We start from the raw sequence: 27766 nt of genomic DNA, 5'->3' as shown, positions 1-27766 counted from the left end.
AAGTCATAGAACTTTTGTTACGGTAATATAATTTTCAAGTACTTGTTTGTTTTTTTTTGTAAACAGACCGAGAAGCATGCGCAACATAAAAGCGTTGTAAGGAACCTATAAAAACATACTCTTTGTCAACCAGTGCAGCCGAGCCTTACCTATGCACAAGTAATTACTGACTGATTGGGGAGGAGGAGGAGGAGGAAGAGGAGGAAAATGTATTCGAGGCTAGCATTCAAGGCCATTATATTAATGTCCGTGGTAAACAGCGCTTCCACAATGAAACCTGTTTTTAACTCTGCGAGGCCAAGTCAAAATGTTACTTCAGATAATTTTGAGAGGTAGCAAGAGAAAGAAAGGGAGTTATTCGTAGAACAGTTATAATAAGGCGTTATTTTTCAGATATTGTTTGCCGCTAAGAAAGCGCATGAATTGTGCGAATGATATGGTTGTCCCATTTTTAGCAAGCAATGTTGTTCAATTAAGGAGAGGCGTTTTCCTATAGTTATAAAATTTCCTTGCGTAATTCACACTGATATGGCACAATTAATTGCGTGCTATGTAAAGCAGGGGAGCACCCGCAGGCATCTCAGCATGGTGAGATTATAAAATGTATTGTGTCCGCATGACCGGTTGCCTCAACCCTCGTGAGCAGCGTTTGTAACAAGTGCTCATTTTAAAGGTTTTGTTTAAGGCTCTTCGAAGATTCACTAGGAAACAAGCTCGAAATATCTGATTCACTTGCCCTATGCCAAACAAAGAGACAGATTTCAGCACTCATATCCTATAAGCATTCATAATGATATGGCATAATGTGACATGGTGTGGTTTGGCATGGTATGGTGTGGTATCATTGGTATCACATGGTGTGGTATGGTCTCTCAAATATGGAATACAATGGTTAGTATATAAGGTTAAACATATTAAAGCTACTCCAGCAGTAATAATAAACGCCATAATTAAAGGGTCTGGTATTTCCGTAAACTGAGGTTCTTTATCGTTCACTGACATGACCTCTTGCACATGCGTCAGTGTCTTTCACTACAACCTTAACCAGTTCAGCACGGCCGCAATCATTACCACGATCACGGGCTCAGAAAACGAGCGCACAATCCGCTTGGCTAACACGGCACGAGGTACATATTACTAATTCGCCATTTCTGATCAATTTACAATTGATTTCTCGAAAAAGTCGTAATTTGCAAACGTCGATGCGATGCCATTCAATTGCTGCCCAGTCGGCATGATTCAGCAAGTGGTGAGTCCGCTGTAGAGCAGGGAATACTCGTAGTAAAGCTTTTATTTAAAATTTTCCTTGTGGACACTCTGCGAGAAACGTCTTTTTCCTGACCAGCCGTATTCAGACGATACGATGACGATGACGAAAGCCTCTTCTGTTTGCGGTTGCCTTGGGGACCATCGCCAAGGAGAATATCGAAGCTTCTTGTGGACGTCTTCAATCGAAAACACACTGTCCAGACTGTCACAGAACACATTCGTGCACCCTAACACACATAGACAAACATCTATCCCTTGAGGCCGTAACCACCGTACTTGAGGCCGCCTCCATATCCAAGGCCTCCCCCGAATCCGAGTCCACCACCGTAGTCTCCGAGTCCGCTGTGAGCCACGATGGCACCTCCACCGTGAACCTTGTCCACTTGGTGAATAGTTCTGATGACGAAGACAGGCCCGGCGACTGCCCTGGAGAATCCAGGACCGCCACGCAGTAGCGTCACACTGCTTCCCACGCCAACACCTCCACGGTAGCCGAGGCCCCCGCCGTAACCAAGACCACCGCCGTAGCCAAGTCCGTATCCACCTCCGTAGTCTCCCAGTCCGCCGGCAATGGCGGAAACAACGAGAGCAGATACGAAGAGGGAGATTGCCTGTGTAAAGAGCGTAATTCTGTATTTAGTAATAATTTGACAAAACAGCCTCTGAAATTTCAGATGTATATCAAGCAAAATGCAGGCAAAAAAAGCCAATAGTCCGCACAGTGTTGATTAAAGAGAACATAGCAACATTTTAAAAGTTGAAAACCAGGTCAGTAATGCATGTTTCGGCGCATTTTCGATGGTTCCTTGGACGCGATACAACGTGCCATTGTCTCTAAACATGTTATGGTTGCGGTTAGTTCTTTCTCCCCTTGCACATCAGCTCCAGAGCTTTCGGAATGGTTAGCTGAATTCGTTGTACATAGCAAAATATGGATATAAGAAATTAAAGAGAAATTACCGGCCATTTCGCTTTTGCTAATATATCCGAAAATTCGAACGCTGCACGCCAGATTTAGCCTTGATATTTCAAAAGTCGCTGAACTGTTATGTGTATGGAGTCAGCACCAAATATCGCAAGTTACTTTACTCGGCCCCTTGTTCGAGAGTTTATCCAGGTTATTAGAATATACAGGGTCAATACATGCGATGGAGAATAGGTTTCGAAAACCATGCACTTGCTTTGTGATTAATTAAATCATGCATTCATACATTTCATTACTTTAGCTCCACCTAACAATTTTTTACATTTCAACTAAATCGCCTTATCCGTAATGCACATTTTAACGTTGAGTAATGCAACTAAAAGGGGCAGAGGAGAAATATTTATACGCCAAATTAAACACGGTCTTAGCTTATAATTGGTGGCGATTTCCGCTTCCTTAAAGTTCGGGCAAGCCGTGGTTTTATTATTCTAGGTAACTGTCGGAATTGTTATGTCGCCCACTATAGCTGGTCTTCCGCAGTGTTGAAACACAGTTTCCAGGAAATTACCAGAAGCTCGAGATCGAAGAGTATTTACTTCTTCTTATAAGCTAAGAAAATATCCTACGTCCTTTGCAATGTATTTTATGACGGCGCACGAAGGAGGACAGTTTTCTGAACACCATTTCCTGCAGAATATTTTGATACGCTCGACCTAAATTAAGAATATGCGGCCGAATATGTTTTATGAACTCCGCCGTCTCGAACGTATGCTTCAAAATACTCCAGTTACAAGAGCAAGGCAAAGCGTACCACTGGCTTCATGGTGAAGTTTTTGACCGCTGCTTCCTCACGACGCTATGGCACCTCGCAGTTGGCCGGCGGTTGCTTATATACCCATACCCTTACTCAGATCTTTCTTTTCTAGTTGCGTCTTTGTGCGGCATTGGCCAGGGAAAGAGGTCGCTTTCTGCTTAGCGGTCTTAAAGCCGCCGAAGAATAAGGAGGGAAATTAGACAACTTTCTCGCCTGAATATTCGGAGGAGAAAGTATATACCGCGCGATGAACTGGGCGAGGTACACTTCTCTTTGTCCCTTGTGTTACCTAACGGAAGTTTGGGGGCTAGTACTGTGTTCTAGCCTGTAAAACAGATACGCGGTCCCACAATGGAGCTAAATATTTATTTTGGTTTCAGACTGTTGATTCAAATATGGAGGTAAAACATCTAAATTTAAATATTGCCGATAATGTTGTTTACCTTATTGATTAGGCATTCAAGGTTGATATAAATCTAGGATCAGCTGATAATAGCGATAACGAAGCAATTATGAAGCCTATAGTTAGAGGCTAGGAATAAGGCGAATAACACTGTGGCTGGATGGCAAGCAGAATTTTTAATGCAGCGCCAGACGGAAAAAGCAAGAAATGAATAAGGGAGAAAATAAAGCACTGGCAAATTATTGAAGAAAGAATAAAAAACTACTCAGTTTATAGGGTACTTAAGGCAAAAAGGAAACAACTGCATACTCTGCGGAGGGATTTAGTACAAGCTTCAGCAAAAGAAACTGACATCGTGGTATTGAGTGTCGTTTGATCCAGTAATGATGTCAGGATATTTCCCGTCATTAAATAGCGGCAGCGACAGAAACGGGTAACAATTAAAGCTGAATAAGTCAAGGCCTTGTTTGAAAGAACTGGTGTAATGTTTGTGAGCCCCTCAATTATGCTGATGGTCATTATAAACAAATAGACTTATATTTGAAAAAAATGAAAAAAAAAGCACTTTTGCTTGGGCTTTACTAGCTAAAGCCCGAAAAACTGCAGTAGGCATTCACAAATGTTCACGCGAAACGTAGATTACATTACTGTAGGAGTTACACTCATGGGCAGGCTGAGGTCACAACAATTCCCCAATTGGCCAGTTTTCATCTTTGCTTGCTTATATTGCAAGCCTCTTCCGGGTTTTTAGAACATAGCGGGATCTAAGCGAACGTTTTGGAGAGCACACGAATTACTGCTGCGGAGCTTGAGCTGACATTTTCATTGTTAATCTCGCATCATACACACAAACCTTTGTTTAACTGCAATGCATTTCTTGACTTTAGAATTTTGCGACACCAAAATTGTTTCGTTATCCTTTATCACGTTCGAAATAATTAAAGCACGAAGTTTAATCGTTTCTTGTTAAAAGTTTTATTTATAAAGGCGCCTTGTTTTTCCCGTCGCCCTCTGTGAAGGTTTCAGCATCTACAACTTCAGAAGGCTCGCCCATTCAGCAGCCTGTCTCCAATGTGGGACTCGCAGTGAAGGGTTAGCAAATGGAGAAAAGTGTCCAGGTCCCAGTCGTATGATGAAGTGTCCCCTGGAAATTGTAACCATACCCGCGTTCAGAGATTCCTTTTTTTGACTCATCTCCATTTTTGTGGTGGTTAAGGTCATGACGTTCCCTGCGGGAAACGAGTGCCGTGCCGGTCTTGTTAAGTCTTTGCGGGTGAGGGTTAAGGCAACTTCTCAGCTAGAGAGCACTGGGTACACTTCTGAGCACACAAACGTTTGCAGAAATATTTGCAAGAAAGAGACAAATTTGTACTGAAAGAGTACGCACCGAAGTTCATGGAACTCCTTGTCGAGAGAGGTAAAACTAGAGAATGACTATTTTTTTTCAGCGTCGCGAGGCTTGGCATTCTGTAGCGAGGTATCGCGGAAACCCGACATTCCAGGAATTTGGTGTTCTCACCCATATTGCCTGCTAGTGCAGTACCTTCCGAAAGATGACGTTGCTTTATTCGGTAATTACGTAACTTTTTATTATTAATTCCATCAAAGATAGAAAACTTTCATTCTGCACGCTCGAGTCATTGAAACCAAAAGGATGATAAATTGTTCGACCACACATTAACGTGAAATATTTTTTCCTGTCAAAATCATCAGCGCTGCGTTTATCCCGGAGCTATTATGAACTCCGTTATCTCTGTTCCAATGGCAGACGCGTGAGGGGTACATCCGTCGCATATTTTCATGTTCAGCGCCAATGTTAAATCGGTATACGTAACTACGGCGTGTACAAAAATTCAATCAACTTACTGTTTCTTTCTGATAATACGTTTCCTATTGACTCGAACTGGCGCCCATAGCACTGTATTCACCCAAGTCATAAATGGGAAATTAATAAAAGCCCTTAGGGAGAAAACTTGATGCCATTGAAATGCCTCCCAAAAACCATCGGCCACAATGACTTGAATGAAATACTTCAACAATACACAAAATGCAATAATTATAAGCAACTACTAATTGCAACGGCTTGCAAATGACACATTGGACAAAATTAAATGAAAATGAAACTTCTTGACCTCTATGTTTTGAGATGAACGACCGTCGAAATTAAGGCTGTTTAATGCAGCTCATTAGATATTGTCGCAAACCATTCAAATATTTATGTGTTCTTTTTCAACAGCCGCCGGCATGCGGCCTTATCACTGTGATTCAAGCGCATAGATCGATTCTGTATGCTTTGTTTGTTAACGCGCGTTGTCTCAAGACGCAGCTTTATCGTTTTCTTTGTCGCGGAAGGTGGCTCGCGACGTTTATGGAAGATTCCGGCTACTCGCGGGTGTTGCTACAATTTTCCAGGTTATGTTCGGCACCGCCTGAGACTCTATCTAGTAGCTGTTTCTTCGCCACCTTTAAATTCAGCCATAAGAACGGTAATTCAGCGGGGGACAGATAAGAAAGAGGACACCTCGGGAACTGCTGATTGCTGAGATCGACGACAGCCGAGCAAGCCTGTTGCTATCGCCGCCACCGAGTACTTTGTACTTATGTGGACGAGCCCCCGTCGACGCTTCCCAGAAAGAGTACGACGGCGACACCGTCTTGGGACAGACAAACGCCAGCAGTTCACTGAGCTGAAAGATCTACCGATTACCTGGAATACAAGACCCTTACTGCTGTGTTCAGGCTTAATTTTGGTGTTTGGTGTTGAGCTTTGTTGTTGAGTTTTGGTGTTGAGCTGTTTAGGTTGTTGAGGTGTTGTTTGGTGTTGAGGTGTTGAATGTTAGTGTTGAGCCGCTGCCTGACCTAGCTCGCGGCCGCTGTGCGACGTCTGCTCGGGGACTTCTAAGACCTGGTCTCGTGACAATATGACGAAGGTGACTTAGCTTAGGTAGAGGCTTTAGACTGTCGCTCGGGTTATAGGAAAACGCCATAGCGTACGTTATCACAAAATAAAGAGGCCACAAATATTGTGCATTATAACTGCTGTCCTACATTCACAGTCTGGCGAAGTTGAATAACTTGATTCGCGCCATATTTCCGCAACGGCGTAGTTTCTGGTGACATAATTAAGGCAGCTACAACGGATTACTCGTCCATTGTATAAACGTTCCCGTTAAAACGATGATAGTGCTGTGAACTGGGCTTCTCTACTGGTTGTGTTTTCAGACACGAGTTTAGTTGAGCGCTATGAGAAATGCGTTTTGCACTCCGTCGAGATCCAATCGCAACAGGAGGCAGAACACGTTAGCGTCCTTTCACCGCGGGAAACCAGAAGAAATGCTTTCGGCACGTCCACTTCATGTCATGGCCGAATGAACGTCTGCTGCCCACCTTTTACCCTTTGTTGCACGCTTTCCACTACAATGTATAAATTACTACAATATTTAGAGCAATTTTAGCGCATTACAGGTACCCATGTGCGTACTAGTTACAACATGGGACAAAAAAAAGCTTTGTTTCTACCGCTCCAGATGGCGCCGCGGTATCGCCCATGTTTGAAAGCTTAGTTTCAATAATGGCTGCGTCCTGGCCGAACGGACAAGTGTCGTCCATATCCAATATTTTTTTTATAACTAGCCTTAACCTATAATTTGAAGCTTTTAATTATATAAAAGCGATAAAAGAGGCACACAGAGACTTGTGCTATAAATACTGTGGCTGAGTAAAGCGTAGATAATTTTTCATAACTTTAGTGAAATTCCTACTACAGTGGACATCATGCATGACAGCATAAAACGACCGTACAAAACATGGCCCATATTTCGAGTTTGCCTCGTTATCGAAAGGTTCGTTATCTTCGTGACCTAGGGTCAACTTATTGGTGGAAACGGAACGGTATGTGTCCACCATGGCCACGTCCTGTTTAGGCGTTTTAAGGAGATAGGAACACTTTCGATAACGACGCATACTCGGAATACGATCCCATGTAAGCATCTTCAGTGCTCTGTCACAATAGCATCACACGCATGGTTTTTGATATATTTTTTTCACTTTGTGTTCTGCACTATGCATCGGGTCTCAATATATAGCGGTGGGCTGCAATCAGACATTGTTGTCTTATACCGACGTCGACGAAATGTCTGACGTTCTTTTCTCTAAGACTTAGCGGTTATCAATGCATGGCTCTTTTACCACCGTCTCACAGCAGAGTGCACCATCCAACTTTGTTATTTCAAGTTATCAATGGAGCAGGGCTGATAAAAACCCAACCAGTGGCCACAGCTGATGAAGCCGATCTTTCCGTGGAACTAGAAGCAGCTTCTGCCGTAGTGAACCAAAGGTTACCGGCGAAATCAAGCACTGTTTGCAACGATGTGCATGTTGTTTGTGTCATTTTCGCTTTCAAGTGGCATATAATTCTCTATGACGTGAGATCAGTAATTGCAAGATCAAATCCGCGCATCCCTGCAGAAAGTGCAAAGTGAACATGTATTAGTGGCAAATGCTTCTGTTTTATAAGGCAGAGTAACACCGCTTCTAGCATAGTGTATTCAAGTTTCCATGTGGGTAGCAGAAAACCTTGACTGCTGAATGAAAAACGCTAGTCTGAACTTTCACCCCGGAGTTCAAGTGCATGATTTTCCCTGTAGTGGGCATTCTATATCTTATGAAATAAGCTATTTAAAAGAAGCAAACAATTTTCTTGCGGTTTTCTGGATGCAAAGACAAAAAACCACCAAAATTCACACTTTGCACACGTAATCTTTATCATGCAACAAAGGGTTAAAACGATATAACCCACGATAACAGCTTCATCTATTAATTTTTGAAAACCTACCATGGAGGGGGGGGGGGGGGGGGCTCTCTGCTTGCACAGTGCAATAGGAAGGGGCAGGAGCTGAAGGCAATAGATACTATACTTTGTGCAGGAAGTGTCGATCAACAAACACTTCAACGCTCCTGTATTAGATTGTGCCGTACTGCCCTTCCTGACGCCCAGAAACCATGAAAATATAGGGTAATGTATGTTACAACACCATTACTTACACGCTAGTGAAAACATTAGTGCTCCTAACGATGCAGCCTACTGGAGTTTTTCTGGAAGACAAAAGGAAGCAATACTTGATTCAGACATACAGTCGCTTTGCGGAGTATATTGTACGCCCCCGTACTAGTAGAACATAGCATGACGTACAATTTCGGAAGGTATCGCAAACTCTCCGCAGGGTCTAATACAATTCAGCTGTAAAGGTATAACCAATGACGATATACATTTGGGAATTACAACGTAAACGAAGAAAACACTGAAAAAGTCTAAGAGCAATCAATCACACAATGCGACTCAACCAATCTAATTTATGAACACAAGTCAGACACTAGGCGTGCTTTACCTTTGTTTAGCTGTTATTTTGGTCTAATCCTTCTAAAGGATTCAGAGAGGCCATGTAGCACATATTGTTTCTCTTCATCGGTTGCCTGCCACTACGTTCCTCCGAGAATGAGTGGACAATGAGCATCGAGGTTACCACTACGTAGAATAAATTGTTCCGAAACTAGCGTGAGGATTTTTTTTCTGCTGTGCCACGTACGTGCGGCTGGTACATGTGGCTAGGAAAGAAGTGGACGTGACGACAGCGGCCAAAACATTGAAATACGTTGGTTCTCGGCCAAGGTATAACAATACGGTACAATAAAGAAGACGCCTGGGGGCGAGCACTCCACTTGACGGCAGTTGAAGTCACTTGCCGCGTTGCTTCTAACAGTACTGGCTTCTTGTTAGTGAAGTCATTGCTCCGGGAAATGCCCCCCACCCCTCCTGTTGAGGAACATCGCCAGCGGCGGGATAGGAACGTTTAGAATATGTGCTAGCGTCGTTGCTTCAAGACGGCACATCAACATGCCACCTGGTGGTTATGATGGTGTCAGCCTAAGCCGTCCTAAATGACATCTAATATTATCTGCTTATTTATGAGTGAGAGACTAAGTGCACGAGGGAACTAGGAAAAGTAATTTTGATTGCAGAGTACGCTAAGTTTGGAAGTGTGCAGCGGAGATCAAAAGGGTGGCTAGTTTAGGAGGCATTCCGATTCGATGTCTGCATTGTTAGAGCATTTGTCCTCCTCGAGCTAATGTTTTGTGTGTCTTCTTGGATGAAATGCACGTAAAAGCGTTTTGTTTGTCGTATATTGGAAGCAAAGGGCACGTCCTTCGCGCCGTAGTTTTTGTTAATTATGAACCGAATAGCCCAAACAAGAGTTCTTACAAGTATTCCTGCAACACTTCCGACAGTCTCTGGCGCATGCTGTGTCCATCTGACGACGCTTTTTGGTTGTGCTGAGGACCCTTGCGCTCCGCCCACAGGTAGACTTTGCTTTACAGACGATTATTTGCACTGTACGAGCTCAATGCACCGGTGCTGTTCACAGCAGACGATCAGGGCTTTCACATCTGTCGCGGCATCAGAGATGGGCGCTGCGCGCATACATTCGCTCCGAGAAACCAAATATTCATTACAGGTTTCAGGAACGTAAGATTTGCTCGCCCTTTCACGTAGATTAGCACTAGAGTCCAACTAGCAATGAAACCATCACCAGCCTAGCGATACATGACCTGCGCTTATAGCCGGGAAGAGGGAGTGAGGAGGAGGAGGAGGAAAAAACTTTATTTAACGCATTACATTAAGCGTTAAGAATGTCCTAGGCCAGGGTCACCAAGGCCAACTGATCTTGCAGCTGGTCATAGGCTAACCAAGCCCGCCACGTTGGTTGAGGAGGGTGTGGAAAGTGAGGAGATTGGAAGGCGACAGGGCATGAAAAGATGCAATGCTCCAAGTTTGCATAGTGTTCTGGGCAATTTGGGCATGCAGGGGAATGTATGATTCTGTATAGAAAAGATCGGGCAGGCGTAAGCAGTGTATTTAGTTGTATGCGTCTAAGAATGCGGATTTGCGTGGTAGTGAGAGATTTATCAGGAAGAGGAAGTGTACAGAGAGTTTCTCTAATGTTGTCGTTTTGTAGTGAAGAGTAGTGTCCCACGTTGGCGGATAAGGCCAGGGAATCCCAGGCGCCCGGTGTTGAAGTTCGCGGGCGAGGCGATGCACTACCTCATTTCCTGGGATTCCAGCGTGACCAGGAATCCACCTCAGTGTTACAGTGTGGGGACGTAGTTTGGTAAGAGCTCTGTGTAGATCATCGTGTAGTTCTTCAGGAATGCGACCCGTGTGAATGGCGCGTTATAGCTTGTATTGAATCAGTGTATATGGTATATCCCGAAGGGTTAGGGGGTGCTTGTGCAAGGTCTTAAATACTGGTAACTATTGGTAGGGTCTCGAGAGTCGCTGTAGGAGGAGGATCTATGTAAGGACCGAGGGTATGCGTCACTACATCGCTACAGCTTTGAATTGAGTAAGCAGCCGCTCCGACGTTAGCTCGTGATGCATCTGTGTAGATGATCGTGGAATCTGTTGGGTGAACATGGTTGGAAACGCGAGCGGAACGTCTGCCTGTGTTAGTGTCGGGTGCAACGTTTTTTGGAATGGAGATTATTCTGAGGTTATCCGGGATCGAAGAAGGAAGGGTAATTATAGGGAGGTCTATAGGTTTGAGTGCAACCTGCTGTAGTATCTAATGTCCTTGTTTTGTGCTAGAAAGACGTGCCATTTGCCGGTCGCGATGTTGTTGTATGAGGTCTCCCAGGGGCAAGAACAGCCCCGTAGAGTATAGGCGCTCCGTGGACGTATGTACAGGGACGTTAAGGGCGGCCTTGTACAATATGTGAAGCGCAACCTCAATCTGATGTCTTTGGCGACAAGTTAGTGTAAGGTAAGGAATCGTATATAAAATTTTGCTAAGTGCTAATGCGTGGACAAGCTGCCTGACTTGACCCTTGCGTAGCCCGGCGTGCTTATTGACTATGCGGCGAACTAGATGCGTAAGCTGATTGCAAACATTAACGGTTGTAGATACATTGGCCTGATTGGTTGACTCATGGATATGAAATCCGAGGATCCGGCAGGATGATACACGAGGGATGGGGTGACCTGCCATCGTGAGATTGATCAGCTGGTTATGTTGGCGTTGATAGCGAGTTTTCGCAATCAGCAGCAATTCGGATTTTTCAGGTGCGGGAGATAGCCCTACTTTATCAAGGTAACTAACGACTGCATCGATACCTTGCTGTAGGGTCTCCTCTACTGCTCCAGGAGACCCAGAAGTGCACCAAAGAGTAAGGTCGTCTGCATAGAATGTGTGTTTTAGGTTTGGGATAGACGCTAAAATACGAGAGGGAGTGACGTCGTGGAGGTTGGAGAACGTAAGTTCATTTTTGCAGCCGGGCTGTTTCTTTGAGGGGTGTAAGGCCTACCAAAGGTGAGTTTGCTAGGAAACGTTTCGTTATAAAGGAAATTATACGTAGCGTTGATACCAGCCGTTTACACATGCATACTTTGATAGCGCCAAAAAAAGTATTTTACGTGGATGTCTCCGGTTAGGCTAAACCGCCATCCCATCTATATAAGCGATCGGAGCCATTTGCAGCATGGCGTAGAGGGTTACGCTTCGCGAGACAGGAAATAAGTGGCTCGTTTAAACCTCCAATTTTATTAGGAGCACAATTGCGTCGTTCGCTCTCGTAAACAGCCATACAGGCAAAAAAGGGCAAATCATCGATCATTTTTATGATAACAAAATTCACAAGCACTTATCTATTTGTTGCAAAGAGACCGAGAAACGTGGGCAACCAAAAAGCGTTATAAAGAACTTGTAAAAACATACTCTTTGTCAAATAGTGCAGCTGTGGCTTAGCTACACACAAGCCATTACTGGCTGGATAGGGGGAATAGGAGGAAAAATGTGTTCGTGGCCAACATTTAAGGCTATTATATTAAGGTAGGTAGTAAACAGCCCTTACAAAATAAAGCCTGTGGTTAATTCGCAAAGATCAAGTCAACGCGTTAGTGTAGGAAACTTAAGGAGGGAGCAAGAGAAAGAAGCGAAGGTAATGGTAGAACTACAATAGTAGCAAATAAGTGAGAGCCAGGAGCGCGAGTTATATTACGGCTGTATTTTTCAGATATTGCTTGTGGCAAAGAAAACGCATGGATTTTGCGGATGATATGTTGTCCTGTTTTTAGCGAGCAACCTTCTTCAATTAAGGCGAGGCGTTCTCCCTTATGGTTATAAAATCTCCTTGCCTAATTTTTGCTTATCTGGACCAATTACGTGCCTAAATTGCAAAGCAGGTGAGCACCCGCAAGCATCTCACCATAGTGAAGTTATAAAATTTACTCTCTCCGCATGACCGCTTGCCAAATCCCTCCCGGCCAACAGTTGTAATATGTGCTTATTTTAAAGGTGCTGCTCAAGGCTCTTCGAAAAATCTCTAGGAAGCAACTTGAATAAGTCGGATTCATAAACCTTTTGCCAAACAACCAGACAGAGTTCAGGTGTCATATCCTGTAAAGATTCATAAGGATGTGGCATATTTTGATATGGTGTGGGATGGCATGGTATGGCGTGGTATGGTACAATATCGTGTGGTATAGTATGGCGAATATGGAACGGAATTATATAGTATATAGGGTTAAAGTTCATAAATCTGCATAGGTAGTATCTAAACGATGCCATAGTGGAAGGGTCCGGTAATTCCGATTAAGTGGTGTTCTTTAACATCCACTGATATGACATGTTGCACAGGCGTCTGTGTCTTTCACCGCAACCTAAAGTCGCTCATAACGCCCGAGGTCAGTTCCGCGTTTACGGGCTCAGAAAACTAGTGCAGTATTCAATTGGCTAGCACGGCACGAGAGCCCGCCGTACAGCAGAAAATATTTGAAGTAAATCATTTATTTAAAATGTTCCTTGTGGACCCGTAGCGAGAAGCGCCTTTCTTCTGACCAGCCGTACTCTGGCGGTACGATGACCGAAGTCCTTTTCTTTGGGGTTGCCTTGGTGACCAGCTTCAATGAGAATATCAAAGCTTCTTGTCGACGTCTTCGACCCAAACCCACTGCCCATACCGTCACGGCACAAGGTCTTGAAGTTTAACACACAGGCACACACACCTATCCTTTGAGGCCGTAACCACCGTACTTGAGGCCTCCTCCGTATCCAAGGCCTCCGCCGAATCCTACTCCACCCCCGTAGCCTCCGAGTCCGCTGTGGGCAACGATGGCACCTCCTCCGTGAACCTTGTCCACGTGGTGGATCGTTCTGACGACGAAGACAGGTCCGGCCACTGCCCTGGAGAAGCCAGGACCGCCACGCAGTAGCGTCACACTGCTTCCCACTCCAACACCTCCACCGTATCCAAGGCCACCGCCGTAACCAAGACCACCACCGTATCCAAGTCCGTATCCACCGCCGTAGCCTCCCAGTCCGCCGGCAATGGCGGAAACAACGAGAGCAGATATGAAGAAAGAGATTGCCTGTGTATAGAAAGCGCAATTCTGTATTTAGTATCAATTTGGAAAAACAGCCTTTGAAGTTTGAGTAGTACATCAAGCAAACTTTAGACGATATATGCCAGTAGTGTACATATTGTGTTAATAGAATTGTTTTAGGACAACACGCCAATATTTTTAAACAGTTGAAGATCTTGATGAATGCTGCGTGATTCGGCACATTTTGTATGATTGCGTAGATGGGCAGCAAGGTGGCATTGTCTCTTAACAGGTTACGGTAGCGGTCAGTTGTTTCGCCCCTGAGATACAAGCTCTACAGCTATGTGAAGGACTGGCTGAATTATTTTAGATGGCAAATTGTGAGTAAACAATAAAAGAGAACTGCATCTGCCATTTTGCTTTCGCAAATATATTCAAACTTTCTGACGCAAGGAGCCAGATTCTCTCTTCATATTTCAATGTTGCTAAACTTTCATGTGTTCGGAGGTGACCTGCATCATCGCGAGCGATTTGACTCGGCCCCTTCCCTTACAAAAAAGCTTAATGAGTTTCTGATTAAATGGTAATTACATTCCTCATCATGCACATTAACATTTCTATACATTTTCTTGATGCATTTTTGATGAGTTTCACAAGAAAGTTGGCCACCGTGTTTCTGGTTGGTACCTAATGTGTGCATTTCTTGTGTGTTATTCATGAGTGTTGACCAATGAGCACTTTTGGATAAAAAGTAAAAGCTAAAACGTAGCGAAGCACCTCAACTACATTAAAAAAAGCTAAAAAATAAAAAAAAAATTAAAACTAAGCGAAAAAAAAAACTGCACCTCTTGCGCGATTCGAACTCGGTACCTCTCACTCCGTAGCTTTCTACGCTAACCACTCGGCCACTCGGGGAACTGGTAATGTCGGTAACGTATTTGCTTCTTATGTCTGGACTGCATTCATAAGATTGGGACATACTGTTTCGAAGCATGTTTCGAAGTGTACAGGCCATTGCGGCTGCTCTAACAGTTACAACTTCTTGACCATTAGAACTTGCATCTAATGTTCTAGATACCTATGCGCACTATTTTGTCCACTGCAGTCATTTTAACATGTCGAGTTTGGCATCGCTGGCAAATTTATTAGCGCTGGCTCTTCGGTGGTTGCTACCTTGGGCGTAATTTTCGCTGAACACGGAGCTGTAGCACGAACCTTTAAGGAAAAAAAGTGCGAGCAAGCTTCAATACCGGCAAGCGCAGCAGCGCCAACACTATTTTACTGGTAACTAAATCTTATTTGTATCTAAACATTTCGGGAAGCGTTGCGATGACTGAGGGCTCGGCTAATCTATACGCAGAGCAAGAAGGAGCTCGAAAGCTTAAGAAACACGCAAAATATCATGCATTATAAAGAAGGCATTGCTTCTCGTGCCCTGGTCGCGCACATGCTCCCAGGACGGTCCAGTTCTGAGTCAACGCACGGCTCGGGTTACGTCCGCGCGTCGTCGTCGGCGCAGGCCGGGGTACCCCTGCTGGTCTCTCCAAAACGGCCTGCTCGCAGGTGCAAGGAGGCATTGGAAATGGAGCGGCCTTGCGTTCGTTAGCTTGGAGGCGGTGTGGCAGTGCGTCGGTTCGCGTACACAACAATATCCTTGCCCGTAACACCCTCAAGCATATTGTCCAACCACAGCACCCATTCGCTTGGCAAGAAGTGATTTGCAATGGCACAAACACCCAAGACGCAGGGTGTAAGCGTGTTTTGAATGAAACAAATGTCCAAAAAGTTGTTTTTGTTTTTACAGTGCATGCTAAACAGAAATGAAAACATAGTAAAGAATATACATTCGCTTAGTGATGTATAATTTCCCTCATTTGAGAAAGTCAATGTATTTCCACATTAGCTCCTATACAAAAATACTATTTTGTTTTCCAAGTACAAAACTTCTTGCGTAATCTCAAATGAAAGTCTGTTGCGGATCTCATGTTAAAACACATAAAAATTGTTTCTTAGGCAACATCCTACATAAGCTAATAAGAAATGAAAACATAGGGCTCTGAAAGTGTGCAGTTTACAAAGAAATAATATATATTCACTTAGTGATGTATACATTTCCTCATTTGATAAAGTCAATGTATTTCCACATTAGATCCTACCCAAAAATACTGTCGCGTTTTCCAAGCACAAAACTTCATGTGTGATCTCAAAGGAAAGTCTGCTGCGGATATGATGTTAAAACACATCTAGTCTTGAATCTCCTTTGAGTGGTTGATGACTCATCAAAAACACATTACGTGGGTAACAGAAATTCAATATCCATTTTTGTAAGGGTTATTCCAGACTTTATCACGGTTATTACAATATACAAGGCCAATACATGTTAGAAAGAATAGGCTCCGACAGCCATGCACTTGCTTTCGTAATGCGCATTTTAAGTTTAAGAGTTGTAGGGCTCGTGGCGCGCCGCGCATTCGAAGGCCGCGCCACTTCCCAGTGCTCCCTGCGCGCGTGCCTGTTTCCCTCTCCCCGCTCGCGCGGGGATAACCGGTCCCGCGCGAGGGGGCTATAAAAGAAGGCACGCGCCGTCTCGCCCTCTCTTGGTCTCTGGCTCCTTGGTCCCTGGCTCTTCGTTCCGGCGCTCTCAACGACCCGCAGCCACCCGGACGACGACACCGACTTCGACGATCCCCGATCCCTGTGAGATTAAAGATGTTTATCATACGGCCCACTGTGTGTTTGTCGTGCGCATCCCTCGGGCAGGAGAATCGCCCACAGAGTTCCACCTAAAAGGCACAAAGAAACCTATACGTCGCCTTGAACAGATTCCTACGTCCTACTTGTGGTAATGTCAACTTCTACAAATTCAGACAAGCTGTAGTTTGTCATTCCAAGTAATAGAAGGAATTGTTAGGTCACTCACTATTATTTGCCCGTCGTGCTTTTGGCGGTTCGAGCGGGGCGACGTTATTTTATTTTGTTTTTTATTTGTCCACGCTAAATTCAGTTTCTTGCATAACGACAAACACAGTTTCCAGCGGATGACTAAAATATTTGGAGCACGCTACGTTCCAAAGCTCATTTCATTTTTCAATCCTATGAGGTTCCCACTTCTTATAAGCTAGGTAAATATCCTTTCCTTTGCAATGAATCTGATGGCGGCATACGACGAAGAAATAGTTTTCTCAGCACCATTCTCTGCGGGATATTTTGATCCGCGTGACCTATAATAAGACGATGCGAGACCGGGTACGTGTTACGTACTCCGTCGTAACCCGAGCATGCACTTCAAGATATTCCAGCTAGGATTGTGATGCAAAGCATACCAGTGGCTTCATTGTGGAGTGGTTGATCGCTGCTTCCTCACGACGCTATGGTGTCTCGGAGTGGGGCGGCGGTTGCTTATATACCCTTACCCTTCCTCAGTTCTTTGTTTTCTAGTTCAGATTTTGTGCTGTATTGGCCAAGTAAACAGGTCGTTTTCCGCTTTGCGGTCTTAAAGCCGCCGAAGAATTCGGACGGAAATTAGCTACTTTCTCCCTCGCTCAGAACTTCGGTGAAGAGAGTAGAAGAGGCCGCCACGAAAAGGGCGGAGTACGCTTCTGGTTGCCTCTTATGTTGCCTAACGGTCGTGGAGTAGGCTTCCGGTCACCTGTTGTGTTAACTGACGGAAGGTTGGGGGCTTGTACTCTGCATTTTCCTGTAAACCACGTACGTGGTTCACGCACCAGCGAAATTTTTATTTCAATTACACACAGCTAATGCTAATGTGCAGTTGATGCATCTAAATTCAGTCTTCACTGACAATTTTTTTTCTTGTTGAATATACTTTCAAAATCGATATAAAACCAGCATAGCCTAATAATAGCTATAACGAAGAAGTAAAAAAAGCCTATAGAGTGGCTTGAAATGAGGCAAATGGCATTATGGGGATCAATGGTAAGCACAATTGCTGATACAACATCGAAATTAAAGATTAGGAAAGGGATTATAGAGAAAACAAAGCACTAGAAAACTCCAGATGTAATCATAATGAACTAGTGCGTATGGTATGTGATACAAAAAAGAAACAACTGTATACCATGCGGAGGGACTTTGTAAAAGCATTAGTAAATGGGAATTGATATCGTGGTATTGAGTGTCGTTTGATGCAGTAACGATCTTGGGACATTTACCGTAACGAAATAACAACAGCGGACACCAAAAGTTCAAAACTAAAGATGATTGAGGAGTTACACTCATCGGAAGGCTCACGCTGCATGATGTGACACTGAAGCTCCCTTGTTAAATGATTCTTTCCTCGATAAAGAAATTAACAAAAATCTATGGATTGTTTGCAGTGGAATATCCGATGGTCATTTAGGGTAGCAAACTGGATTCCAATGGAAGGAAGGCGCAGCAGGGGGTGACAGAAAGTTAGTTAGTTGGGCGGATGAGGTTAAAAAGTTAGCTGGGGTCAAGTGGTTGCAGCTAGCACAAGATCGGTTTATTTGGAAGAATATGGGAGAGGCCTTCGACCTGCAGTGGGTATAGTCCGGCTGATGGTGATGATAATTATGGTGGTGTTTTCTTGTAGCAAACATAGCATTCGATAAAGAAATGCGCATACCTTGAATCATGTAAACCATAACGGGGAGATTGCATAGTTTTTCTTTATACTGCCAAAACAATCCATAATGAAGTAGTTTTCTTTTGTGGTAGCTTTATTTGGAAGACTATTTCGGGCATCTAGACAGAAATTCAGAGGGCATACAAAGTGCGGCTGCTGAGTTTGAGCTCACATTTTGATTTCTAATCTCAAATCATACACATTAGCCTTTGTTTAACGGCAACGCGTCTCCTGGTTTTAGTTTTTGCGCCATGAATTTTCCTTCATATCATTTATCAGGATATTGTGTTTATCTACGTCCAAAGTAATAAAAGCAGGAAGTTTATTCGTTTGTTGTTAAAATGTGTATTTTAAAAAGCGCTTAGTTTTTTCAGCCGCGCTTAGCCCGGCCTCTGCCATCTACAACTTCAGAATGCCAGCGCAATGCAGCAGCCTGTCTCGACTACAGGACTAGCCGTGAAGGGCCATCAAATGAAGTAAGGTATGCGGGTCTCAGTCATATGACGAGATGTACCATGAAACCTCTATTCATAGGCTCCTGACGGGGTTAAGGTCCAGACGCTCCCCTAGTGAAAAATACCATATGAGTCACAATAACCTCATACGGATTTCTCGTACTAAGCTTATACAAATCTCAGTAATTCTCATATATTTCTCATATCATGAAGGAGTAGAGTATGAGATTATATGAGATTTGTATCAGATTAGTATGAGTTTAGTATGAGAATTTGTATGAGGTTATTGTGACTCATATGGTTTTTTCACTAGGGTCCCTACCGTAAAACGGGTGCTGTACCGGCCTTGTTAGGTTCTTGCTGGTGGCGAACGATGCAATGACGCAGCTATTGAGCACTGGGTACAGTTCTAAAGACAGAAACAATTTCGGCAACATTTGCAAGAAGGAAACAAGTTTGTGCTAACACAGCACGCTACGCAGTGCATGTAACTGCTCGTAGAGGCTTGGCATTCCGCCGAGAGGCATTGCTGAAAGCCGACATTCCTGGAATTTGGCGCCAACACTCTTGAACATCTGCTAGTTCAGCGCCGCAACCATGCTCGAGAAGCCCGAAATGCGCTGGCGCTCTATTCAGTAATTACGCTACTTTTAAATATTAGTGCCACGAAACATATGAAACTTTTCCTTTCATTCTACGATTTCCAGTCTATGAAGTCAGTAGGACTACAAAAAATTGCTCGACATCCCTTTATCGTTAATTAATGTTTTCCTTTTTGCGTGACCACCTGCGCTACTTTTTAGAGATAGCGGTGCTAATAATAGCACCGCTATCTCTGCTCCAATGGTAGGCGCTTCACGGATTCATATCAGTCACATGCATGAATGTTTAGAGGTTAAGTTAAGTAGGTATACATAACTGTGGCGTGCACAATCATTCAACCAGCTTCCCTTTTTTTTTCTGTTTCTGATAATGCGTTTCCAATTGACTCGTACCGGCGCCCATAGCAGAACACTTCTCCCCCCATTAATAAAAAATTATAAGAAGCCCCTCGGGAGAAGTACCTGTGCCATAATATGCCTCCCAACAACCATTGGCCACAATGAATTGAGCAAAAATTATTGAAGAAAGCAGAAATTAAAATAATGATAAGCCAGCCACTGCCCGAGACGACTTTCAAGCGGCAAATTGGACAAAATGAAACCACTTTACATGTATGCTTTGAGATGAATGACCATCGAGATAAAGGTCCTTTTAGTTTAGCTCATTAGACATAAAGGTTGTTTGAAACAGAGGCCAATTTGAGACAACAAAACGAGTGAATTGTTTCCATTAAAACCCGCACGAAACCTTAAGGGTTCTGAGAACTTGTTTGGAAAAGTTTTGATAGTCATGCTATTGAGAACCGAAGTACATTTGTGTTCATATCTAGGCCTGTTATTTTAGTATACCATCTTAGTTTTTATACATACTTACACACTATCCTTTTTCAGGTGGAAAAATAAAGGTAGCGGAAATGTGTGGAAGCAAGAAAAGAAGGCAGGATTGCGTTGGACCATCAACTGACTTTATTCCTGTGAAGATTACCTCTACACGTCAACACCCCTTACCGTCTCGGCCACGGCGACCGCTTTTCGATGGAGGCTGAAGGCAAGTCGCCCGTGTGGATACCAGTACACGTTAAAGAACTCCAGGTGGTCTAAATTCTCGAGGTCCTCAACTACGGCGTCTTTCGTCGCCAAGGATACTTTGATATGTAAAACCCTAGAAACCAAACCAAAACGTTGTGACAATTAGTAAAAACAGGAAGACAAAAAGAGTAAAAAAAAGAACTTCCAGAAAGAAAATCACTGCGGATTCACAGCAGTCTTGTAATGGCGTGCTTAATTAACTAAAAGCCAATTCACCTCTTTAAAATCAGCCCATTTGGGTAATTGACACCAACCGGGACATAGAAGCTGTGGCCAACACAACACCATTATTGTTACGAACAAAGAAAACGTTGTTTCATAAAAGCCAGCTTTGTTTCCAGCACAAAATCAAAACTAAGTGAAACTAAGCTTATAGAAGCTTGGCAGTAATGTGACTTCCGCTTATGACGTGTTGCAGATACTATGCAGCCCGATTTAAACTGCATTCGCAATTTCGCCCCGTCATGCTGTACACTTCACCGCTTCACCGCTTCGTAGAAGGACAATTACAGTAAATGGCAACTGCGTAATCGTTATTTTACAGTGTACGGTGTGTCACTCTTATTTTCAATCACCGGGTGAAACATTTTATTAAGTAACATTGGTGCTGATCTCTCGCGGCTGAAACAATGGCGGATTGTAAATAAAACAAATTATGGAGAGGCTGAGAAATGTCTCAAAATTTTAAGGTGAAAGCTTCGTCTAATGTCTCGTAAATATGTTTTATCTTTAATTCGCACTCTGTGATATACAACCCTACCAGTACGCACTTAGTTATCCGAGTACACACCTTCCACAAACTGAAGAGTTGCTTGTTGGGCTATAATAGTTGGCTCATGGGATTTTGTGTAGCAGCGCGAACAGAGGGCTGAAAGGATGACGTCAGACAGAACACCTTTCACTCTTTCCCTATATCTGTCGTTGTCCTTTCCGTGCACTGTTCGCACTGCTATACGTAATTCCACATCCACTTCCCGACGGAGGTTACGACGGGTGACATTTCCAGCTGCTCTGGCCTCTCCCACCATGCCGCACTTTTTTGGCTTACCCCGCCCTCGACCATGGCCTCTGTCCGTCGCCACCGCTAGCAATGGGGATTGAATCTTTCAGCCTACGCTAGCGCGCCGCGAGCGAGATGCCGGCGTTTCCAGAACGTTCTACAAGCGCTGCTGCTGAGAATTCCTTCCAGTGATGCCTTCTATCGGTAAGCGTGGCACGGAGTTTGCACGCAATTAACGTTCTTGGTGAGACAGAGTTAATGAGAGAAGGGTAGGAGCGAAACTGAGGCAAAAGAAAGGGAAGCTAACCAGGGTATGAGCGGAAAATTTTTACCCATCTTGTACTTTAGAGTTCCGTAATGGCGCTCATGAAAAACGTTCATCAGATCATGAAGATCTTAAGCTTTAAGGGGGGGGGGGGGGAGGGTTCTGTTGCCGAGGCCTTGGTCCTGAAGGCTACAGCCAGAAACATTGTAAAGGATTGCAGGCTGTGCACGTTTGGAGACATTAGTGTCTATTGTCATCTACTAAATAAATCACAGCCGGTGTCTTTGTAAACCAAGAGCTTCGGACTGAAAATTTTGACCGCCCCTTGTTTTTTAACGTGTACTGAGATCGCACGGCACACTACTGCCTTGTTTTTCGCCTCCTTCGAAAAGCGGCAATCATGGTCGGGATTCGATACCCCCATCCTTGGGCGCAGCATTTGGGCGTCCTAAGCACTGCGCCACCGCCTCAGGGCTGTAATCTTTGATTACTGTCCATTGCAAGATATATGAAGCTATCGATCGCTTGAAGCCTCTAAACAGTCCCTGCTAACGAGTGCCATGAGTAGCCGAGAGGCAACACGCGCGGCTGACAACCAAAAGGGCTGGAGTTTCAGCGCGGAATGTTTTTCTTTCTTAGGGCCCACTTCGCAACATTTCTGAAGAAAGTCACGACATGTGACCTCACTCTTCTGGCCAATAAATGATTCCGGCGTTTTCGTCAAATATGGGATCCAAAGCTATAACCTTATTATGCGTTAGTGTAACTGCTCGCTAAATCTCAGCCTCTTCACCTACGCTTTCCGTCCTTGATTACGGGTAGATGCCAGATGTTGGCTATATATCCCACCACCTACAACAGTCGCAGCGGGCAAGACGGCAAATCATTTGTGCGGTCTGCTAATAGCTGTCCGTCTTAAATTCCTAGAAGTAATAAAGCAATGTGCACTTCGCCAAAGAATATGATGGCACAGTGGATTAACTCAACGAAAGCTTCCTTATTTAAGCTGGTCCCTAGTTACAGTTGTCTGGTATAATCCTCATTCCTTTATCATGCATCACTGCGCCATTACTTCACAGTTTTTGACAAGCACTCAGATTTGGTGGCTGGTTACAATGGTGGTTATTATCCGTGAGCCGAAAGCAGCAAATCTGAAGAAAAATCCAGCACAACTGCCGGGGCACAACCACGGTAAAAAATGACTCCATGTCCGCAAAAAAATGCAGTATACGAAATTCTACCTCCGTTATTGTTTCCGAAGCGAAACGCTGTTATAATACAAACTCAGCGTGCTTTTTACTTCGCAGTTGTATTCGTCGTAAAATGACAGGACTCGGAACGAAAATATCACAGAGGGTGACGTAGCATTACTGATACATTTACAAGTTCGCCATGTAATCTGAAAATTAAAAAAATAAACATTTATCAGAAGGATACAAAGTTAGGAACATTCCTTTCCGCTTCCAGAAATTGAGATTTTGGCTATATTAGTCACTCAGTGCACTACGTTTTCCAGCGTCCCGAAACTAATGGACACTGGAGAGTACAAAAATTATTTCTCATTATTGTGAGGAAGTTTATAGTTACGACGCTGCGATTCGCGAACAGAAGCTGCTATAATACAAATCATATTAGCAAATGTTTTGAAGTGATTCTGAAGATTTCATTCCAGCTTTTATTAGAAACTCCTATAGGCGTTGCTTGGATGCATGATGACTGTGATGGAATAAGGCGCTTGCAGCAGTCACTGGTTTTGCATTTTTGATTAAACTTCTCACTGTCCGACGCACATAAACACGCACTTAGCCCTTGACAGTGGAACCGCTGTACTTCAGGCCCCCTCCCAGTCCTGCTCCGTATCCAACGCCGCCGCCATAGCCTATGCCTGCACCGAATCCACTTCCACCGCCGTAGCCCCCGAGTCCGCTGTGTGCTACGATGCCACCACCTTGCTGCACTTGGTCGACGTGGTGTATCGTCCTGATGACGAAGACGGGTCCGGCCACTGCCTTGGAGAAGCCGGGTCCACCGCGCAGTAGCGTCACGCTGCTGCCTACTCCAACTCCACCACCGTAACCAAGGCCACCTCCGTAGCTCCCTCCTTGGGTGCCTCCGTAGCCCCCTCCAAAGCTTGCCAAACTACCGGCCATAGCGCAAGTTGCAGCAGCAGATACCAGACACAACCTAACCTGTGGGGATATACAGCCATCAGAATGCATTGCAATAATTAAGAAAACCATAAATCTCCCGATATAATAGTCTCGGACGCCGCGGAAGCGGAAGGCATTCTAGCCTAAAACATTTGAACACTCTTGAACAGATGGAAGAGAGGGCGAGAGACAGAGAAATAGATATACGGGTGAGCAGGGAGATTGGAATAAAGGGAATGATTAAATTTTGAACGAGGTGCGAAACTGTGGTCTTTTCGGACCCTCTTAAATGCTTTTTCTTGCGTAACCACACTCGCAAGACTTGCAAGTTTGGAGACCAAATTTTACTAGGCAGTGTTGGTACTTGCAATTGGGCAAGGACGTACGCTTGAGAATTTTAGTATGGGGTACGATTGATGGCAGGCCAAAAAGAAAAAGCTCCCCCTCTAATAGTATGAAGCGATGGCGATGATGAGTCCGGTAAGTGGCTTCTCTTGCCTGTGTAGATATGGTGATTGTTCACTCTTTCTTGTCCACTGAGGGAATACTGCGCAACTCTTCACAGAAACGCCGCTGCACATGTTCTAAATCATCGTCGTAATCGCATAGAGTCACAAAGTAGTTCGCGCATACTCACCTTCCCCCTTCCCCTTCAGCTACATGCGCTTTTGCCGTCTCTTGATCGATATTACATAGTGCATTAGTAACCACTTACACGCTCAATAACATATAGTCTTAAGCAGCCATATCACCTGACAAACGACGCGACGCAAATATCACCTTTTTTATCAACCCTTACTACCGCGCTTAGACTGCAGTGGTACCGTGTCTTACTATCTAGCGAATGGGTAGGGGTTCACAAATAAACACCCCATTTTTTCTTTTCAGTGATGTTTATTAACCTTACACTTTTCTAGGTCCTGATGGCATATTAGTCATATTGTAATCTATTCACGAGTTTTGTCATGTTTTATTCAGTTTTCATTACACTAGCTCTCGTGCGACGTCACTACCTTCTTTATCAATCCGAGTTTTCTTAATCCATCGCTGGCACTGTCCAGCTTTCTACTGAACAGCACCGTTAATAACGTACGCTTTCCTGAAGTAGCCTAACTTTTTCACGTTTGGCATTGTGTTCATGAAAAGTTACACAAGATATGCTGCACGTGGTTGCAAATGGCCTTTTTAAAAAGATTGACGTGACTGCGGATTTGCACAAATATTATACATCACAGTCTTCCCAGGGTTTCCCAGAACTACCGAGGGTGAATAAGTAAATGCTTTATCGTGTCGATTGAGGAGTGACATAAGCCTCAATACTTTCTATGAACCTTTCAAACGTTAGGAGTGTTTATGGACTTGCTCTGCTAAGGTTCACTTTTTGCCTTGCTAATTATTGCGCTCTTTCACGACCACGCGTAATGGGCTTATCTGCACCGAGATGTAAAACACAATACGCATACCAGAGTCTTCATGACGACGTTGTACACCGCTGTGATCCCGAAAAGCTGTGCCTTCACTCCATCAGCCGCCCGGCATTTTTATATATCCCTCTCGCTTCGCCTTCCTGACTACGTCATGACGTATACGTGACGTAGCAAGTAATTTCTCGCTGGGCGATCTCATTCCTTGGCGAACAATTTTCACAATAAGTGCGCACATTCTTCTCCACTCCACGTTTATACCAATTGGATAAAATATGTAGGCCTGGCGAGAGCAGCGTGAAGCAAGCGGGGACGCTCTAACTATTCTCACGTGTAACCTAGAGGAAGTATTTATTCGCTCTGTTCGCGCTGATGCCTTGACTAAGGCATAGCACGAATGCATTATTCCTGTTAACTGTTTTAATAACATGAATAAACGGTTTTGAAAGGCGAATAGTGGTGTTTTATATATAATTATCTCTTAAACTATTTTACTAAGAGCTAAAACCAGTCAATCCTACGATTAGCTAGCTCCTTGATGGAAAGAATGCCCTTATCACTTTTCAAGTTTTATTCATCAGGACAGAAAAAGAGGCAAATAAAAGCAAAAGAGGCTAAAACATTTCCACCAGCTTTCTCTGTTCGAAGTTCTCGATAAAATTACGATGTAAATTTCGTACTGTACGGAATAAATTATCTTTATAATGCCACCCTGATTGACGCTTAGTCACCTACAAGACTGTGAAGTCCCGTTCTGAATTGTAGAGTGTTATAGCAGCAAAAATTAATACCTTCCACCAGAAGGAATCCGAAAACAGAAATATGCTTCATTTAAATTAAATTTTAAAAACTGTTCATGGAACACTGGCTTCAGTCAGTTATCTACCAATGCCAGCTTCTCATGCGTTCAGCTGGTCACAAAAAATTACAGAACCGGCCATATTTCAAAAATGACATTTTGTTAAGTTTACGTTCGGGTGAGGATGACAATGTCTGCCAGAAATTGTCTAGAGAGTATTCCTCATAAAAACAGTGGCTATAACATTCCCAGCAGTGTTCTCAATTTGTAGCCTGCGTTAGGGTTTGAAACAAGATAAAAGTTTGGTCTAGTATTTTGTTCTGATTTACACTTTTCCTTATATACAATTCTTGAAACCTAGTGGAACGTGAGTCTTGAAACTTTGCACGAAACTTCTAATTTCATTACAGTTCAACGAGCAATAAAAAGATGTTGTTCAAGAGAATATAGATCATTTATGCATTTTTATTTCTCTCGCGATGCCCTAAAGCGGGCAAACAGTGAATTTTTTTCTTCGCATTCAAACAAAAGCTAATGTAGGCTATTTGTATGATTATTAGTCCTGCAAAAAGGCCTTGTTTGATATCTGTAAAAAGGTTTGTTTACTTACACTTCATAGCTCCCGAGAATAAGATGTATTAATCTCCTAAAATGCTTCGTTTAGAAAAATGCACATGCAGCCTCTAATAAATTCGCCTTTGCTCTCAAAGACACCGGGAATAACAATAAAGAGTATCATTGTAGTCGCTAATGACCAAACGTATGTAAGGTAACGCGAAGGTCGGACTTGGGGAATCAGGCTTTATTGCAGACCTGAAGCCTTGGTCGCACACTGCAGCCAAACACACTCCGCGATGACGATGGGTATCTACAAGAGGGAGCAGGATGAAGATGAAGCAGCACTACGGTGGCTGCAGCACGTTCAGCCGTGTGGAAGAAGAAGCGCCACACAGTGCTCACACTATTTCGCCCGCGCAGTTGAAGCGGCCAGCCTGGCCGCAGTTAGTCCGCAGGATTGCGCCGAATAAAAGGTTTCATACGTGAAACGTGGACAACTTCAGTGCCACGGTAACGACTGTCCGGAGGAGGGTGAAGAGGAGAGACGCGATAGTTGACCGGGGAGGTTTTTGCAAGAACTGTGTAAGGACCAATGTAACGGTGCTGTAACTTGTCAGAAAGACCAGGAGTGCGTAATGGGGTCCAAAGTAACACCTCGTCGCCGGGACGGAACGAAACTTGGCGATGGGTTGCATCATAGCGGCATTTGCGGTCTTCCTGGCCGGCTTCCGTGTTGACGCGAGCAAGCCGGCGAGATTTGGCCACTCGGGAAAGGAACTGGTCAGGAAGAGAGGGCGAGGAACTGGCATGTGTAGAAAGGAAAGAGGCGTCAAGAAAGGTAGCAGGAGAACGGCCGTAAACGAGGAAAAACGGGGTGTAACCTGTGGTCCGCTGTACAGCCGTATTGTAGGCGAACGTAACAAAAGGAAGTATTACGTCCCAGTTTCGGTGGTCCTGGTCGACGTACATAGACAACATGTCAGAAAGCGTGCGGTGGAACCGCTCAGTCAACCCATTGGTCTGCGGGTGATA

At 44.1% G+C, this 27766-nt stretch overlaps 3 protein-coding genes across 3 annotated transcripts; all 3 read right to left on the bottom strand.

Annotated features, from left to right (window-relative positions):
• Nucleotides 1-1517: 1517 nt before the first annotated feature.
• On the bottom strand, nucleotides 1518-13421 carry LOC146173117 (uncharacterized). Its single transcript, XM_084585132.1, has 2 exons — nucleotides 13311-13421; nucleotides 1518-1931 (listed from the first exon to the last, which is right to left on the bottom strand). Exons 1-2 carry the CDS (start codon nucleotides 13419-13421, stop codon nucleotides 1518-1520), a joined length of 525 nt encoding a protein of 174 aa, XP_084441258.1.
• Nucleotides 13422-13468: 47 nt separating this feature from the next.
• LOC146173116 (uncharacterized) lies at nucleotides 13469-21601 on the bottom strand. The gene is made up of 2 exons (XM_084585131.1): nucleotides 21587-21601; nucleotides 13469-13831 (listed from the first exon to the last, which is right to left on the bottom strand). Exons 1-2 carry the CDS (start codon nucleotides 21599-21601, stop codon nucleotides 13469-13471), a joined length of 378 nt encoding a protein of 125 aa, XP_084441257.1.
• A 1876-nt stretch (nucleotides 21602-23477) lies between these two features.
• Nucleotides 23478-25473, bottom strand: LOC146173115 (uncharacterized). Its single transcript, XM_084584530.1, has 2 exons — nucleotides 25417-25473; nucleotides 23478-23992 (listed from the first exon to the last, which is right to left on the bottom strand). The coding sequence occupies exons 1-2, from the start codon at nucleotides 25426-25428 to the stop codon at nucleotides 23606-23608; spliced, it is 399 nt and encodes a 132-aa protein (XP_084440656.1). The 5' UTR covers nucleotides 25429-25473; the 3' UTR covers nucleotides 23478-23605.
• Between the last annotated feature and the right edge of the window lie 2293 nt (nucleotides 25474-27766).

This window comes from Amblyomma maculatum, chromosome 11 (genome assembly GCF_055883805.1).
Source record: "Amblyomma maculatum isolate TAMU_Amacu chromosome 11, ASM5588380v1, whole genome shotgun sequence".
In the NCBI taxonomy this organism is placed as follows: domain Eukaryota; kingdom Metazoa; phylum Arthropoda; class Arachnida; order Ixodida; family Ixodidae; genus Amblyomma; species Amblyomma maculatum.
Note: the sequence above shows the minus strand (reverse complement) of the source record. Positions and strands in the feature narration are given on the sequence as shown.

Excerpts from the sequence above, each read along its gene's own strand:
- LOC146173117 (XM_084585132.1), bottom strand. The coding sequence starts at position 13,421 with ATGGGCAGTGGGTTTGGGTCGAAGACGTCGACAAGAAGCTTTGATATT. Across the intron at positions 1,932-13,310 it reads TCGGTCATCGTACCGCCAGA|AGGCTGTTTTGTCAAATTAT; the intron begins GTACGGCTGGTC and ends CTGAAATTTCAG.